This window comes from Nerophis ophidion, linkage group LG02 (assembly GCF_033978795.1).
Source record: "Nerophis ophidion isolate RoL-2023_Sa linkage group LG02, RoL_Noph_v1.0, whole genome shotgun sequence".
NCBI lineage: Eukaryota > Metazoa > Chordata > Actinopteri > Syngnathiformes > Syngnathidae > Nerophis > Nerophis ophidion.
Genome location: NC_084612.1, coordinates 90,775,343 through 90,795,034, shown reverse-complemented (window position 1 = coordinate 90,795,034; position 19,692 = coordinate 90,775,343). Strand labels below are relative to the sequence as shown.

The window sequence follows — 19,692 nt, the reverse complement described above, 5'->3', positions numbered from 1 at the left end:
ACAAAAGGAAAAAAACAACTGCCTGCATGGCAGCTTTGTGTCAACATTGCCACTTTTTCCTCATGAAATTTCACCTCATTCCACTTTTTTAAAATGTTTTTATTTTTATTTTTGCAATACTATCAATTTTGCAATTTTTGCAGAATGCGTGGCAGGCCGGTAAACGATTAGCTGCGGGCCTCAAATGGCCCCCAGGCCGCACTTTGGGCACCCCCTGCTGTACCCTGACTACTCTAAAGCACACCCCTTTTGTATAGTGCAGTGTTGTGCTGCACAACCCGTACACCAGGGGTGCCCATTACGTCGATCGCGAGCTACCAGTCGACCGCGGGGGGTGTGTCAGTCCATCTCCAGCCAGGCTTTTAAAAAAAATAGACCTAAAAATGAGTGATCATCAATCTTCACCAAGACGTCACTTAAATGACATTCACGGTACCGGAGGGTCTTGTGAGATGACGCTGGCTGCTGCAAGATCATTATTATGAAAATATGACCGAGAGGAAGGCCAGAAACACTTTTTATTTCAACAGACTCTCGCGCCGTACCTTCCGTCAAAACTCTAAAGGCCGACTGCACATTTCCTATCTTCACAATAAAAGCCCTGCTCCATGCTGCCTGCGCTAACTAAATACAGAGTCTCGGAAAACTGGCGTGCACAAGCGATCCCTCAGAAAGCTGGCGTGCACAAGTGATGTGCACGCCAGCTTTCCGAGACTCTTATTTTGTTAGCGCAGGCAGCATGAAGCAGGGCTTTTATTGTGAAGATAGGAAATGTGCAGTCGGCCTTTAGAGTTTTGACGGAAGGGACGGCGCGAAAGTCTGTTAAAATAAAAAGTGTTTCTCGCCTTCCTCTCTGTCATTTTTTCATAATAATGAAGTGGCAGCAGCCAGCGTCATCTCACAAGACCCTCGGGTGCCGTGAATGTCAATCAAGCAAGCTACGGAATTTGCCGCCAATGTTTTTCTTGCAAAGTGTATGGAAGCTGGATGAATGAGATGCCAAAAACCAACCACTTTCATGTGGTATTGTACAGAAAGGACAACTTTTTTTCTCCTCCATTTGAAAATGTGGGCGTTATCATCATTACTGTCTGATTCCAATCAATGCAAGTCATCAGAATCAGGTAATACACCAACTTATATTCTTGTCTTGGTGAAAGAAAGACATCTATATGTGTTACACATGCTTGTATTATCATTAAACACATTTAACTTGTTTACATAAATGTCTCTTTCATAAATAAATAAATATAAATGATATATATAAATGAGGTACATCCCCTCGAGTTGGTCAATTGAAAAGTAGCTTGCCTGCAGAAAAAGTGTGGGCACCCCTGCCGTACACTGACTACTCTAAAGCACATCCTCCTGTATAGTGCAGTGTTGTGCTGCACAAGCCGTACACTGACTACTCTAAAGCACACCCTCCCGTATAGTGCAGTGTTGTGCTGCACAAGCCGTACACTGACTACTCTAAAGCACACCCTCCCGTATAGTGCAGTCACTTTAGTGAGACACCATGTTGTCCTTGTAGTGAAGCAGCCTGCGAGACCAAAAAGAGGAAACGCGCACGAGTCCTTCCTCCTTCTGTAAATGTCGCACTCGTGTTGGTTTTTTTTCTCGACATGACACCGGGTCAGCGGTGTTACATTACGGTGTGAAAAGCACCCAAACAAACTAAAAGGCCCCTCGAGGCATCGCCAAGTCCCCGAATGAAAGAGTAAAGACGTTTAATATAACGAGGCAATTAGTTCTTAGCGTAAATAATGAGACCCTTAATATGCAAGACCCCCCCTGCTGGGCCAGTAATAATGCCGCTCGGCTGGATCCCTTTTGGAAAATCGCAGCCCGAACCATTGGGCGTAGTTATTTTTTTTGTTTGCTCTGTTACTCCGAAAACACATTTTGTTGTTGTTGTTGTGGCTGTGCAGGAAAAGGAGCGAGACAAAAGGGATAAAGAGAAGGAAGTCAAAGAGAAGGACAAGAAGGCGGTGAACGGCCATCACTTCGCCGCCGTCAGCTCCGGCCAGGCGCCGCCGTGCTCCCAGTGCTCCCAGTGCAATAAGGCCTTCAGCAGCAAGGAGACCTACCAGTGCACATGTAAGTGGCGCTCTGCTCACCGGGATGCTTTTTGACTGGTCGTCCACCGCAAGGGCCACAGCATTAGGTACAGCTAAATGCAAAATGCCACTTATTAATACTCAATATAGTCAATAATACGCCATTCTAAAACACCTCATTTCCTTTTTTACTTCAAGTTGGCAATAAATTAAGAACCATTTATTACACTGTATATAACTTATTTAGCACCAGTAGACATGTAAAATATTTTGTTTTTAGATATTTTGTAACGCATGCGAAGTATTTCTTATTTAATGAGCAACAAGGTCAATCAAAACTGAGAATTATTATGACTATAATTGTTTAAAAGGCAAATTTTTATTTATAAATTTTTTCAACATTAACATTAGAGCTTACCAAATGTGTGGTCAATGCATAAATAATGTAATATTAAATATAATTTACATATTGTTTTTTTATTTTGGACTAATACTATATTTTTACTTTTTGTTTATGTTTTTATTGTTATTATTTATGGTTTAATTAAGTAAAATGTTGATGTATTTATAACATGTGTGTGTATATATATATATATATATATATATATATATATATATATATATATATATATATAAACATTATTTAATGTTTAATATTTAATAATATAATAGTCATTAATTGTGTTATTCTTTTTTTATGTCCAATCATAATAATAATTATGACTTATTTATATTATATAGAAATAATATCTATTCTTATTATTTATGTTTTAATGAAGTCAAATTTTTATATATATATAAATGTGTGTGTGTGTGTGTGTATGTATATATATAAATATATAACATTATTTAATGTTTAATATTTAATAATATAATAGTCATTGATTGTGTTATTGTTTTTTATGTCTAATAATAATAATTATGATTTACTTGTTATTTATATTATATAGAAATTGTATTTATTTTGTTTCTATTTTGTTTTAATTAAGTCAAATTTTGATATATATATATATATATATACACACACATATATATATTAACATTATTTAATGTTTAACATTTAATAATATATTTATTGATTTTGTTACTGTTTTGTATGTCTAATCATAATAATTCATAATAATTATGACATACTTATTTATGTTATATAGAAATAGTATCTATTTTTATTGTTATTTTTTATGTTTTAATTAAGTCAAATTTTTATCTATATATATTTATGAAATGTTTAATATTTAATAACATAATAGTCATTGATTGTGTTATTGTTTTTTATGTCTAATCATAATAATAATAATGACTTATTATTTATATTATATAGAAATAGTATATTTTTATTTATTTGTATTATATGTTTTATTTAGTGATTTTTTTTAAATGTAAATAGAGATATATATTAATGAATTCTGCTAGGATAGGTGTTAAATATAAATAAAATAGTAATTGTTTTATTAGTTTTATGTATAATTACATTAACTTATTGTTACGTATTATATAGAAATATGTATTTATTTGATTATCAATGATTCATTTAATATTTTATGTATTTGCAGATGCATCATGTTATTTCATTTTAATGTGTAGTTGTAATATTAAATAATATAGAATTTTTTGTATGATGTTAATAATCGTCATTACTTTTTTTAATTATTAGAAATAGTTATTATTACAAACATTTATTATTTTTATAAAATACAATAACGACAGCAATTGTACCATATATTTTTACAGTCTAGTGCAATTTAATTTACGACAAAAGAAGTGTTTGGGCTAATAAAAGGTGGAGTTATAAGGCCAGAAGCGACCTTCCCTAATGTGTGCGTCATTGGCAGCACATTGTGCACGTTTAGCAGCAATAAACAGCTGCAGAATCCATCACACGTAAGTATGGCCATCATGTGTTTTATGCAGCCAGGCTGCCTGAAGGGACGCAAACAGCTTCGCTTTGGCTCCTTGCAAGAAAAGAGGATGTTGCGCAATAAGACTCCGACCAGAAAAAAAAAAAAGAAGTGTAATAAGCAGAGAGCAACTCTTGGAGGACTTGAGGCTGCTTCTCATTACTAGTGAGGGTGTTTCCAGCAGCTGTGTCCTGCAAGACATTGTTGGCACATCCACTCACACTCCCGCTTTTGTCTCAGCTGCCACCAGCAAGACGCTGTAAAAGAACTCGTAAAAGACTTTTAAGAGGAGAAAATGGCCGCAAGACTCCAGGATGCTTTTACAGCAAGCCTTATATTGCGATGCATTGCGTAATCCTCCAGGTCAACACTTACCTACATATTTACTCATCTGCTTACTTATCTACTTACCTACATATTTACTCATCTGCTTACTTATCTACTTACCTACATATTTACCTACTTATAGACTTATTACACACCTACTTACTTCCAGATGTACTCATTTAAAAAGTCACATACTTAAACACTTACAAATGTACTTACTAGAGATGCGCGGATAGGCAATTATATCATCCGCAACCGCATCACCAAAGTCGTCATCCACCCGCCGACCACCCGAACCAACATTTTATCGGGACCGTACCCGTCCGCCACCCGCCGGCTGAAATACATCAGAGGTTGTCCGCCTTTACCACTCAAAGAGCTATTTTAACCTGTTTCACGGAGTATTGAAGTCAATGGGAGCCGCTTCCGTTCTCGAGACTATCCAATAGTCCTGCTGACAATAATATGGGCGTGCTATGAAGCCATTGCCTTAGACATCTTCAACAACGTGTACGAACCGATTGTTGGTCCGCAAACATGTTGTGTGCAGTTTCCGCAACTACACGCACAAGATTGAAAGGCATACTGGGTGATACAGAGTACACCGATGGTTGTGATGTAAACAACTTTAACACTTACTAATATGCGCCAGGCTGTGAAGCCACACAATACAAGACTGACAAACACATTTCGGGAGAACATCCTCACAGTAACACAACATAAACGCAACACAACAAATACCCACAATCCTTTGTATCCGTGAGACACGGACTCCACGGATGAGACCGCAAACCGCGCATCTCTAGTACTTACCTTCTTCATACTTACCCACATACTTACTTCCCTACATATTTACTCATCTACTTACAGTACTTATCTACACACCTACATATTTACTCTTCCACTTACCTACGTGTTACCTACCTACCCACCTACACACTTACATATTTATTACACACTCACTTACTTCCAAATGTACTTATTTACAAAGTCACATACTTAAACACTTACAAATGTACATACCTTCTTCATACTTACCCACATACTAACTTACCTACCCACATACTTACTTACATACTTACTTACCTACATATTTACTCATCTACTTACTTATATATTTACCTACCTACACACTTATATACTTATTACACACTTACCTACTTCCAAATGTACTTATTTACAAAGTCACATACTTAAACACTTACAAATGTACTTACCTGCTTTCTTACATACCTACTTATTTACCTAACTACTTCCTTACTTATTTATTTACTTACTCATTTATTTGCCTACTTATTTATGTACTTATGTATTTGCTTACTTACTTGCCTACCTACTTACACACCTACATATTTACCTACCTACTTACACACTTATATACTTATTACACACTTACTTCCAAATATACTTATTTACACAGACATATACTTAAACACTTACAAATGTACTAACCCTCTTCATGCTTACCCACATACTTACTTACTTACCTACCCACATACCTACTTACATACCCACATACTTCTTTACCTACCTACTTCCTTACTTATTCATTGACTTTATGTATTTACTTACTTACTTACACTTACATACTTGTCTACTTACCTGCATATTTACCTACCTACTTACACACTTATACATTTGTTACACACATACTTACTTCCAAATGTACTTATTTACACAGTCATATACTTAAACACTTACAAATGTATTTACCTTCTTCATACTTACTCACATACATATTTACCTACCCACATAGTGAAGTGAATTATATTTATATAGCGCTTTTCTCTAGTGACTCAAAGCGCTTTACATAGTGAAACCCAATATCTAAGTTACATTTAAAGCAGTGTGGGTGGCACTGGGAGCAGGTGGGTAAAGTGTCTTGCCCAAGGACACAACGGCAGTAACTAGGATGGCACAAGCGGGAAACGAACCCGCAACCCTCACTTACTACCCACTTAGAAATGTACTTACCTTCTTCATACTTAACCATATTCTTACTTACATACCCACATACTGACTTGCCTACCCACATACTTACTTACATACTCACTTACATACTTACTTACCTACATATTTACTCATGTACTTACTTGTCTAATTACCTACATATTTATTCATCTACTTACTTATCTACCTGCCTACTTACACACTTATATATTTATTACACACTTACTTTCTTCCAAATGTACTTATTTACACAGTCACATACTGACCTGCCTACCCACATACTTACTTACATACTCACTTACATACTTACTTACCTACATATTTACTCATGTACTTACTTGTCTATATATCTACATATTTACTCATCTACTTACTTGTCTAATTACCTACATATTTACTCATCTACTTACCTACATATTTACCGACCTACACACTTATATACCTATTACACACTTACTTCCAAATGAACTTATTTACACAGTCACATAAGTAAACACTTAGAAATGTACTTACCTTCTTCATACTTAACCACATACTTACTTACCTACCCACATACTGACTTAGCTACCCACATACTTACATACATACTCACTTACATACTTACTTACCTACATATTTACTCATCTACTTACTTATCTACTTATTTACCTACCTGCCTACTTACACACTTATATACATTTTACACACTTCCTTCCTTCCAAATGTACTTATTTACACAGTCACATACTTAAACACTTACAAATGTACTTACCTTATTCGTACTTAGCCACATACTCACTTACCTACCCACATACTGACTTGCCTACCCACATACTTACTTACCTACATATTTACTTACCTACCTACTTACACACCTACATATTTACTCATCTACTTACTTATCTACTTACCTACATATTTACTTACCTACCTACTTACACACCTACATATTTACTCATCTACTTACTTATCTACTTACCTACATATTTACCGACCTACACACTTATATACTTATTACACACTTACTTCCAAATGAACTTATTTTACACAGTCACATACTTAAACACTTAGAAATGTACTTACCTTCTTCATACTTAACCACATACTTACTTACCTACCCACATACTGACTTGCCTACCCACATACTTACTTACATACTCACTTACATACTTACTTACCTACATATTTACTCGTGTACTTACTTGTCTAATTACCTACATATTTACTCATCTACTTTAATTGTCTACCTACATATTTACTCATCTACGTACCTACATATTTACCTACCTACCTACTTACACACCTACATATTTACTCATCTACTTACTTATCTACTTACCTACATATTTACCGACCTACACACTTATATACCTATTACACACTTATTTACACAGTCACATAAGTAAACACTTAGAAATGTACTTACCTTCTTCATACTTAACCACATACTTACATACCTACCCACATACTGAGTCGCCTACCCACATACTTACTTACATACTCACTTATATACTTACTTACCGACATATTTACTCATGTACTTACTTGTCTACTTACCTACATATTTACTCATCTACTTACTTACCTACCTGCCTACTTACACACTTATATACTGACCACATACTTCCTTCCTTCCAAATGTACTTATTTACACAGTCACATACTTAAACACTTACAAACGTACTTACCTTTTCATACTTACCCACATACTTACTTACCTACCCACATACTGACTTACATAACTACTTATTTACCTACTTACTTCCTTACTTATATATTTACTTACTGATTTACTTGCCTACTCTTTTATTTACTTATTTACTTACTTACCTACCTACTTACTTACATACTTATTACACACTTACTTACTTACACACTTACCTACCTACTTAACTATTTTTTTTACTCTTTGCCTACTCACATACTTACTAATATACTTACAACTACTTGTATATGTACTTACCAACTTACATACCTATTTACTTACTTAATTACCCACTCACTCACCTACCTATCTAATTACTCACTTAACGACTACGCTATTTACTTACGTACTTAATTGATGATTTTAAAAAAAATGCATAAAAACATAGTTTGCCGGTCCACTGCTTGATTTTTCACATATTTGGTAAGAAGCATTACTGCCCCCTACAGGACTGGAGGGAATTATTGACGGTGATTATGTACTTTAGTCATAAAAAAAAAATTTAAAAAATCAGTCGTGCTGTAAATTCCTCCGGCGTTCTTTTCTTCAATGATGTAGCTGGCGTTATTTCCTTCTCTGCTCCTTTTATAGTCGCGGCGTTGGCGTGACAAAAACAATTTATCGGTGTATTTGGTCTCCCTGGGAAACAGACGTGTGTTTGTTCTCTCCTCACTTCCAGAAGAAATGCTATTTTGGCAATCTCCTCCGACGGAGAAAGGTTCCCATGCTAAATGCGCTCGTCAGCCATCTTGAATATATTTGTTTCTTCCAACCAGCGAGCCGTATTACTCCCCCGTTGCATCACACGCCCAGCAATCTGGTTTTCATTAGCGGGGCCGGTGGAGTTTCCTGGCCCCCGACCACCGGCACCGAGTCACGTGGAAACTAAAGCCCTGGTCTCTTCTTCTCTCCACCAGACTGTAATGCCTGCGTGCACAAAGGCTGCAGGGAGGGCCTGCCTGTCTGCGCCAAGGTAAAGATGAAGGTAAACGCTCCCCTCCTTTGGGCTTCCTCCGCCGCTCTTTGTGTTCTATTCCGTTACGTGTGATATTGATGCTTCTCTGCCGCCTAGTTGCCCAGGCAGCAGTTCACCGTGCCGGATTCCAGCTCCTTCCCCGGAGTCACCATGAGGAACAAATGTGAGTTTGCAGAACCCCAACACGGCTCGAGCAGACCTGGGCAATTATTTAGAGAAAAGAATGTGTCTGGGGGCTTGTAGATCTACTTTTAGGAACTCTAATACAAACCCCGTTTCCATATGAGTTGGGAAATTGTGTTAGATGTAAATATAAACAGAATACAATGATTTTCAACCCATATTCAATTGAATACAAATAAATAATTAACTTAGAACTTCATGGCTGCAACACGTGCCAAAGTAGTTGGGAAAGGGCATGTTCACCACTGTGTTACATCACCTTTTCTTTTAACAATGAGAATGAGAATCAGCACCTCCATGGTTCTCGCCCGGAAAAGGGTGGAGTGCCATCTCCGGGTTGGGGAGGAGACCCTGCCCCAAGTGGTGGAGTTCAAGTACCTAGGAGTCTTGTTCACGAGTGAGGGAAGAGTGGATCGTGAGATCGACAGGCGGATCGGTGCGGCGTCTTCAGTAATGCGGACGTTGTATCGATCCGTTGTGGTGAAGAAGGAGCTGAGCCGGAAGGCAAAGCTCTCAATTTACCGGTCGATCTACGTTCCCATCCTCACCTATGGTCATGAGCTTTGGGTCATGACCGAAAGGATTAGATCACGGGTACAAGCGGCCGAAATGAGTTTCCTCCGCCGGGTGGCGAGGCTCTCCCTTAGAGATAGGGTGAGAAGCTCTGTCATCCGGGAGGAACTCAAAGTAAAGCCGCTGCTCCTTCACATCGAGAGGAGCCAGATGAGGTGGTTCGGGCATCTGGTCAGGATGCCACCCGAACGCCTCCCTAGGGAGGTGTTTAGGGCACGTCCAACCGGTAGGAGGCCACGGGGAAGACCCAGGACACGTTGGGAAGACTATGTCTCCCGGCTGGCCTGGGAACGCCTCGGGATCCCCCGGGAAGAGCTAGACGAAGTGGCTGGGGAGAGGGAAGTCTGGGCTTCCCTGCTTAGGCTGCTGCCCCCGCGACCCGACCTCGGATAAGCGGAAGAAGATTGATGGATGGATGGATGGATGGATGGAACTTCATGGCTGCAACACGTGCCAAAGTAGTTGGGAAAGGGCATGTTCACCACTGTGTTACATCACCTTTTCTTTTAACAACACTCAATAAACGTTTGGGAACTGAGGAAACTAATTGTTGAAGCTTTGAAAGTAGAATTCTTTTCCCATTCTTGTTTTATGTAGAGCTTCAGTCGTTCAACAGTCGTATTTTACGCTTCATAATGCGTCACACATTTTCCATGGGAGACAGGTCTGGACTACAGGCGGGCCAGGAAAGTACCCGCACTCTTTTTTTACGAAGCCACGCTGTTGTAACACGTGCTGAATGTGGCTTGGCATTGTCTTGCTGAAATAAGCAGGGGCGTCCATGAAAAAGACGGCGCTTAGATGGCAGCATATGTTGTTCCAAAACCTGTATGTACCTTTCAGCATTAATGGTGCCTTCACAGATGTGTAAGTAACACTAATACAAACCCCGTTTCCATATGAGTTGGGAAATAGTGTTAGATGTAAATATAAACAGAATACAATGATTTGCAAAGCATTTTTAACCCATATTCAATTGAATCCAAATAATAATTAACTTAGAACTTCATGGCTGCAACATGTGCCAAAGTAGTTGGGAAAGGGCATGTTCACCACTGTGTTACATCACCTTTTCTTTTAACAACACTCAATAAACGTTTGGGAACTGAGGAAACTAATTGTTGAAGCTTTGAAAGTGGAATTCTTTCCCATTCTTGTTTTATGTAGAGCTTCAGTCGTTCAACAGTCCGCTGTCGTATTTCACGCTTCATAATGCGCCACACATTTTCGATGGGAGACAGGTCTGGACTGCAGGCGGGCCAGGAAAGTACCCGCACTCTTTTTTTACAAAGCCGCGATGTTGTAACACAGGGGTAGGGAACCTGTGGCTCTTTTGACGACTGCATCTGGCTCTCAGATACATCTGAGCTAACACGATTAGTAATGAATAATTCCGCTTGTAATCGGTGTAAAAAATAACGTTCAACATATAAAATATTCTTACGCATTTTAATCCATCCATCCGTTTTCAACCGCACCTGTTCAATAAGTCACATCAATGGAAAGAAGTCCATCCATCTATTCTCTACCACATGTCCCTTTTGAGGTCGCGGGGGTGGCTAGAGCCTATCGCAGCTGCATTTGGGCGGAAGGCGGGGTACACCCTGGACAAGTCGCCACCTCATCGCAGGGCCAACACCGATAGACAGACGACATTCACACTCACATTCACACACCAATTTAGTGTTGCCAAAGAAGTATTTTATTTATTATTGGTTAGCTTCAGAATAAAAATGATACAAAATATAAGACTTATACTCTAAAAATGTTGGTCTTAAAAAAATGCATGCATTTAGTTTTATTCAGTGTTAAAACATATGATACGGCTCTAACAGTAATACACTAAAAAATTTGGCTTTCATGGCTCCCTCAGCCAAAAAGGTTCTCGACCCCTGTTGTAACATGTGCTGAATGTGGCTTGGCATTGTCTTGCTGAAATAAGCAGGGGCGTCCATGAAAAAGACGGCGCTTAGATGGCAGCATATGTTGTTCCAAAACCTGTATGTACCTTTCAGCATTAATGGTGCCTTCACAGATGTGTAAGTTACCCATGCCTTGGGCACTAATACACCCCCATACCATCACACATGCTGGCTTTTGAACTTTGCATCGATAACAGTCTGGATGGTTCGCTTCCCCTTTGGTCCGGATGACACAATGTCGAATATTTCCAAAAATAATTTGAAATGTGGACTCGTCAGACCACAGAACACTTTTCCACTTTGCATCAGTCCATCATAGATGATCTCGGGCCCGGAGAAGCCGGCGGTGTTTCTGGATGTTGTTGATAAATGGCTTTCGCTTTGCATAGTAGAGCTTTAACTTGCACTTACAGATGTAGCGACCAACTGTATTTAGTGACAGTGGTTTTCTGAAGTGTTCCTGAGCCCATGTGGTGATATCTTATAGAGATTGATGTCGGTTTTTTGATACAGTGCCGTCTGAGGGATCGAAGGTCACGGTCATTCAATGTTGGTTTCCAGCCATATCGCTTACGTGGAGTGATTTCTCCAGATTCTCTGAACCTTTTGATGATATTATGGAGCGTAGATGTTGAAATCCCTAAATTTCTTGCAATGTCACTTTGAGAAAGGTTGTTCTTAAACTGTTTGACTATTTGCTCACGCAGTTGTGGACAAAGGGGTGTACCTCGCCCCATCCTTTCTTGTGAAAGACTGAGCATTTTTTTGGGAAGCTGTTTTTATAGCCAATCATGGCACCCACCTGTTCCCAATTAGCCTGCACACCTGTGGGATGTCCCCAATAAGTGTTTGATGAGCATTCCTCAACTTTATCCGTATTTTTGCCACTTTCCCAACTTCTTTATCACGTGTTGCTGGCGTCATATTCTAAAGTTAGTGATTATTTGCAAAACAAATAATCACTAATAAATACTGCTGCTATTTATATTAGTGACACTGTTGTTTTTTGTGTTAGTATTCTATTTAATAAGTATTATAAAATATAATTTTTCTTATATTACATTGATGATCTTTTTTTAAAAACATTTAAAACCATAGAAGCAATAAAAACCTTAGTAATAAAATGAGTCCTTCAGGAGTTCCTTCTAGAATCCCGCGTGGCGACTGATGTTCTTTGTTTCCAGCGGGAGGTACGAGGGAGCGTCCCTGGTCAGCCATCTTGTCCCCGGAAGACCACTCCTCTATGACCTTGCCGCCGTCGTCCCGCAGGCACACGGGCCTCATGCCTTTCCACGCCAACAACCTGTCCAAGAGTCTGTCCATTAGCAACATTGCCGGGTTAGTTTGCCAATTCCACTCTGTCTGCCACTAATAATGCTTACCACCGTGTTTGTGTGTGCAGTCCAGTGTTTGACGAGATGCCCATCAAAGGCCTGCGCTATCTGTCCCAGTCCACGGACTCCCTCAACAGGACCAACCAGGTCACAGAGTCCATGGAATCACTCACTGATGAAGGTCACTACACACTCAAAAAATTGTGAATTGCATCTGGAAAGTATTCACTTTTTATTTTATTATGGGGTATTGTGTGGAGAATTTTGAGGGCAAAAATGTGTGTTTCCCCTTTTGGAATAAGTCTAACATATCAACATGTAAATAGTGTGAAGCTATAAATACTTTCCAGGTGCACTATACTTTACTTACTTACATACTTACCTACCTACTCACCAAGTTCCCTACTCACATACTTACCTATTTATTTACTTAGTTCCTTACTTACAGTCTTACCTACTTGTTATCTTACCTACCTACCTTCTCACTTACTTAGTTTACTTGATTACTTTCTTACTTATTTACCTTATTACATATTTTCTTTTTTGCTTACTTTCCTAATTATTTATTTACCTACCTACATCCTTATTTACTTACTTAGCTGCTTTGGTATTTACTTATTTAAGTACTTACTTACCTACATACATACTTACATACTAGCAAACTTGTTTAGTTACTTATATAGTTACTTAGTTACCTCCTTTCTTATTTACTGAGTTACTTATTTTCTTACTGACCTACTTACATATTTACGTACCTATTTACTAAATTACCTCCTAACATACTTACCTACCTACTTACCTGCCTACTTACTAAGTTCCCTACTCACATACTTACCTATCCACTTTCTTACTTAGTTTCTTACTTACGTTACCTCCTAACATACCTACTTACCTGCCTACTTACTAGGTTCCCTACTCACATACTTACCTATCCACTTTCTTACTTAGTTTCTTACTTACAGTCTTACCTACATACTATCTTACCTACCTAACTACTGACTTACCTATGTACAGTAGTTTCTTACTTGATTACTTTCTTACTTATTTACTCACCTACCTACTTCCTTACTTACGTACATAGTTTTTTATTTACTTACTTTCCTAATTATTTACTTACCTACCTATTTCCTTAATGTACTTACTTACCTACTTTGGTATTTACTTATTTAAGTACTTACTTACCAATATTCACACTTACCTAAACACTTACATACTTGCATACTTGCTTACTTATTTACTTATATAGTAACTTAGTTAACTACTTTCTTATTTACTGAATTACTTACTTGCTGACTTACTTATCTACTTACTTACTTACCTACCTACTAAATACTTACTAATCTACATAATCATTTACTTACTTACTTCCTTACTTACTAACTCACCTCCTCACCTATCTACTTACGTACTTACATACTCACTTGCTTAATTAAGCACCAGCATACTTAATTACGTACTTACTTACACTTAATTATTTACATACTTACTTTAATGAATATTTACCTACTTACTAACCTAATTACATACCAAATTACTTACTTACCTACTTCTATATTTACTTACTTGCCTACTTATTTACTTACAGTATATACTTTCTTACATAATTACTTTCTTATATAGTTTCTTAGTTACCTACTTTCTTATTTACTGAATTACTTATCCACTTACTTAGTTACCTACCTACTAAATACTTACTAATCTACATAATCACTTACGCACCAACTTCCTTACTTACTAACTTACCTCCTCACCTATCTACTTACGTACTTACATACTTACTTGCTTAATTAAGCACCAGCATACTTAATTACGTACTTACTTACACTTAATTATTTACATACTTACTTCAGTGAATATTTACCTACTTACTTACCTAATTACATACCAATTTACCTACTTACCTACTTCTATATTTACTTACAGTATATACTTTCTCACATACTTACTTTCTTACATAGTTATTTAGTTACCTACTTTCTTATTTACTGAATTACTTACTTGCTGACTTATTTATCTACTTACTTACTTACTTACCTATCTACTAAATACTTACTAATCTACATAATCACTTACGTACCTACTTCCTTACTTACTAACTTACCTCCTCACCTATCTACTTACGTACTTACATACTTACTTGCTTAATTAAGCACCAGCATACTTAATTACGTACTTACTTACACTTAATTATTTACATACTTACTTCAATGAATATTTACCTACTTACTTACCTAATTACATACCAAATTACCTACTTACCTACTTCTATATTTACTTACCTGCCTACTTACTTACTTACAGTATATACTTTCTTACATACTTACTTACTTACATAGTTACTTAGTTACCTACTTTTTTATTTACTGAATTACTTACTTGCTGACTTACTGACCTACTTACTTAGTTACCTACCTACTAAATACTTACTAATCTACATAATCACTTACTTACCTACTTCCTTCCTTACTAACTCACCTCCTCACCTATCTACTTACGTACTTACATACTTACTTGCTTAATTAAGCACCAGCATACTTAATTACGTACTTATTTACACTTAATTATTTCATACTTACTTAAATGAATATTTACCTACTTACTAACCTAATTACATACCAAATTACTTACTTACCTACTTCTATATTTACTTACTTGCCTACTTACTTACTTACAGTATATACTTTCTTACATACTTACTTTCTTATATAGTTACTTAGTTAACTACTTTCTTATTTACTGAATTACTTGCTGACTTACTTATCTACTTACTTACCTACCTACTAAATACTTACTAATCAACATAATCACTTACGTACCTACTTACTTACTTACTAACTTACCTCCTCACCTATCTACTTACGTCCTTACATACTTACTTGCTTAATTAAGCACCAGCATACTTAATTACGTACTTACTTACACTTAATTATTTACATACTTACTTCAATGAAAATTTACCTACTTACTTACCTAATTACATACCAATGTACCTACTTACTGACTTCTATATTTACTTACTTGCCTACTTACTTACAGTATATACTTTCTTACCTACTTTTTTTACTGAATTACTTACTTGCTGACTTACTGACCTACTTCCTTACTTACTAACTTACCTCCTCACCTATCTACTTATGTACTTGCATATTTAATTGCTTAATTAAGCACCTGCAGAGATAATTACGTACTTACTTACACTTAATTATTTACATACTTACTTCAATGCATATTTACTTACTTACTAACCTAACTGTGCAGCCCTTTGAGACACTTGTAATTTAGGGCTATATAAGTAAACATTGATTGAATTTCATACCAACTTACTTACTTACCTACCTCTATATTTACTTACTTGAGTACTTACTTACTTTCTTACATACATACTTATCTATATAGTTACTCACTTACCGACTTACTTAGTTTTCTCACTTAATGACTTACTTACCTACTTACATACTTAAGTGTTTTTTAAATCATGGAGGTGAAAAGATGCAATGGCCAAAGCAAAGTTGGGCTATAAATGTTACTCTCAGGGACGGAGATGATGGACGGACAGCTGATGGGCGAGTTCGAGGGAGAAGCCAAGGAGCTGGAGGCGGACTCGTGGAGTTTAGGCGTGGATCAACAGTACCTGCAGCAGCTGGACCGGGACCTGGTGAAGAGGCAGGACGTCATCTACGGTACCACATCGGTTAATTTGACAGCCCTCTACATAGCCATTGACATGTATGGCGCCCTCTATGGGTTGCAGGCATATGGCTTTAGACGCAACACTAGCAAAGGTTTTTTGATCACTTCACAACTGACCTGTGACGTCCTAATCACTAAGTCCTGGAGGTGTTTTTAAACCAGTCTGGCTGAGACGTGATCACAAGTCCCTGGTGACTTGGCTAATCACCCTCAAGAAGTGGAAGGCAAGTTAATTTATTCAAGAGTATAAAGCAGCTGTTAAAATTCGAGGTGCTGAAAAAAAATTGCAATTTTTATTTACTTTTATTATATTATTATATTTTTTTATTTTGCAAAAAATAGGAATCAATTTTAGATTAAACACACAAAACAACTATTATTGATATTGATATTATTAGTGTCACTGTTGACTTTATTATTATTATCATTATTATTAATATTTAATAAGTATGATTTTTCAATAGACTGAAAAAGGTTCTGTAATTATGGTTAATACAATTTTAAAATATAAAAAATATTTATTAAACTATTATTGATATTGATATTAGTGACACTGTTGCTTTTATTATTATCATTTAGTATTTTATTTAATACGTATTAAATATTGTATATTTTCTTTAATTAAGTTAAATACAATTTTGTGATTTTTATAACTACAATTTTAAAGATGTTTTTTATAAATACAAAACTTATTGATATTGATATTATTAGTGTCACTGTTGTTTTTATCATTATTATTATCATTTAGTATTTTATTTAATAAGTATTTAATACTGCATATTTTCTTTCAATGGATTGAATAACATTCTGTGATTTTTGTTTACACAATTTTGAAAAATATATTTAAAAGAAAACACTAAACTATTATTTATATTGATATTATTATTTACACTGTTGCTTTTAATATTATTTACTATTTCATTTACTAAGTATCATTACATATTACATATTTTCTTTCATTAAAGTGAATAACATTTTGTGATTTTTATAAATAGTTTAAAAAATATATTAAACTTATTGGTATTTATATTATTAATGACACTGCGGTTTTTATTATTATTATTATTTAGTATTTTATTTAATAAGCATTTAGTATTGGATATTTTCTTTCAATAGATTGAATAACATTCTGCAATTTTTTATACTACAATTTTGGAAATATATTTAAAAGAAAATACTAAACTATTATTTATATTGATACTATTAACACTGTTGCTTTTATTATTATTTATTATTTTATTTACTAAGTATCATTAAGTATTGCATATTTTATTTTGTTAAATTGAATGACATTCTGTGATTTCTATAAATACAAATTTAAAAATATGTTTGAAAAAATAAACAATTATTGATATTGATATTAGTGACACTGTTGTTTTCAATTATTATTTAGCGTTTTATATACTAAGTATCATTAAATATTACATATTTTCTTTCATTAAATTGAATAACATTCTGTGATTTTTATAGTTTAAAAAATATTAAACTATTATTGATATTATATGTGACACTGCTGTTTTTATTGTTATTATTATTATCATTTAGTATTTTATTTAGTAAGTATTTAATATTGCACACTTTCAGTAGGTTGAATAACATTCTGTAACTTTTGTTAACACAATTTTGAAAATATATTTAGAAGAAAATACTAAACTATTGTTTATATTGATATTATTATTTAGTATGTTATTTACTAAGTATCATTAAATATTTAATATTTTCTTTCATTAAATTGAATAACATTCTGTAATTTTTGTTTATAATAAAATACTAAACTATTATTTACTACTATTATTATTTACTATTATTATTATTATTAAACTATTATTTATTTTGATATTATTTAAAATGTTAGTTTTATTATTATTTAGTATTTTACTTACTAAATATCATTAAATATTGCATATTTTCTTTCATTAAATTGAATAACATTCTGTTATTTTTATAGTTTAAAAAAAATATTAAACTGACATTGCTGTTTTTATTATTATCATTTTTATTATTTAGTATTTTATTTAACAAGTATTGCATACTTTCTTTCAATAGATTGAATAACATTCTGTAACTTTTGTTAATACAATTTTGAAAATATTTAAAAGAAAATACTAAACTATTATTTATATTGATATTATTTAGTATTTTATTTACTAAGTATCATTAAATATTTAATATTTTCTTTCATTAAATTGAATAACATTCTGTGATTTTTGTTTATAATAAAATACTAAACTATTATTTATTACTATTATTAACTACTATTATTATTTACTATTATTATTATTAAACTATTATTTATTTTGATATTATTATTTAAACTGTTAGTTTTATTATTATTTAGTATTTTATTTACTAACTATCATTAAATATTGCATATGTTCTTTCATTAAATTGAATAACATTCTGTGATTTTTATAGTTTTAAAAAAATATTAAACTGACACTGCTGTTTTTATTATCATCATTTTTATTATTTAATATTTTATTTAATAAGTATTGCATTCTTTCTTTCAATAGATTGAATAACAATCTGTAACTTTTGTTAATACAATTTAGAAAATATTATTTAAAAGAAAACACTAAACTATTATTTACATTGATATTATTTAGTATTTTTTTTACCAAGTATCATTAAATATTTAATATTTTCTTTCATTAAATTGAATAACATTCTGTGATTTTTGTTTATAATAAAATACTAAACTATTATTTATTACTATTATTAACTACTATTATTATTTGCTATTATTATTAAACTATTATTTATTTTGATATTGTTATTTAAACTGTTAGTTGTAATATTATTTAGTATTTTATTTACTAACAATCATTAAATATTGCATATTTTCTTTCATTAGATTAGATAACATTCTGTGATTTTTATAGTTTAAAAAAATATTAAACTGACACTGCTGTTTTTATATCATTATTTTTATTATTTTGTATTTTATTTAATAAGTATTGCATACTTTCTTTCAATAGATTGAATAACATTCTGTAACTTTTGTTAATACAATTTTGAAAATAATATTTAAAAGAAAATACTAAACTATTATTTATATTGATATTATTATTTAGTATTTAATTGACTAACTATCA

The 19,692-nt window shown here is 34.2% G+C and overlaps 1 protein-coding gene across 6 annotated transcripts in view; it reads left to right on the top strand.

Moving 5' to 3' along the window:
- The window catches only part of LOC133548231 (A-kinase anchor protein 13), a 411,300-nt gene that overhangs the window by 332,818 nt on the left and 58,790 nt on the right, over positions 1 to 19,692 (top strand). For all 6 annotated transcript variants that reach the window (XM_061893549.1, XM_061893546.1, XM_061893547.1 and 3 more), the window contains 6 exons: positions 1,932 to 2,100; positions 8,837 to 8,904; positions 8,992 to 9,058; positions 12,758 to 12,911; positions 12,976 to 13,088; positions 16,441 to 16,587. In XM_061893549.1, the coding sequence (XP_061749533.1) occupies positions 1,932 to 2,100; positions 8,837 to 8,904; positions 8,992 to 9,058; positions 12,758 to 12,911; positions 12,976 to 13,088; positions 16,441 to 16,587 (718 nt within the window). The remainder of the gene's footprint in view (positions 1 to 1,931; positions 2,101 to 8,836; positions 8,905 to 8,991; positions 9,059 to 12,757; positions 12,912 to 12,975; positions 13,089 to 16,440; positions 16,588 to 19,692) is intronic.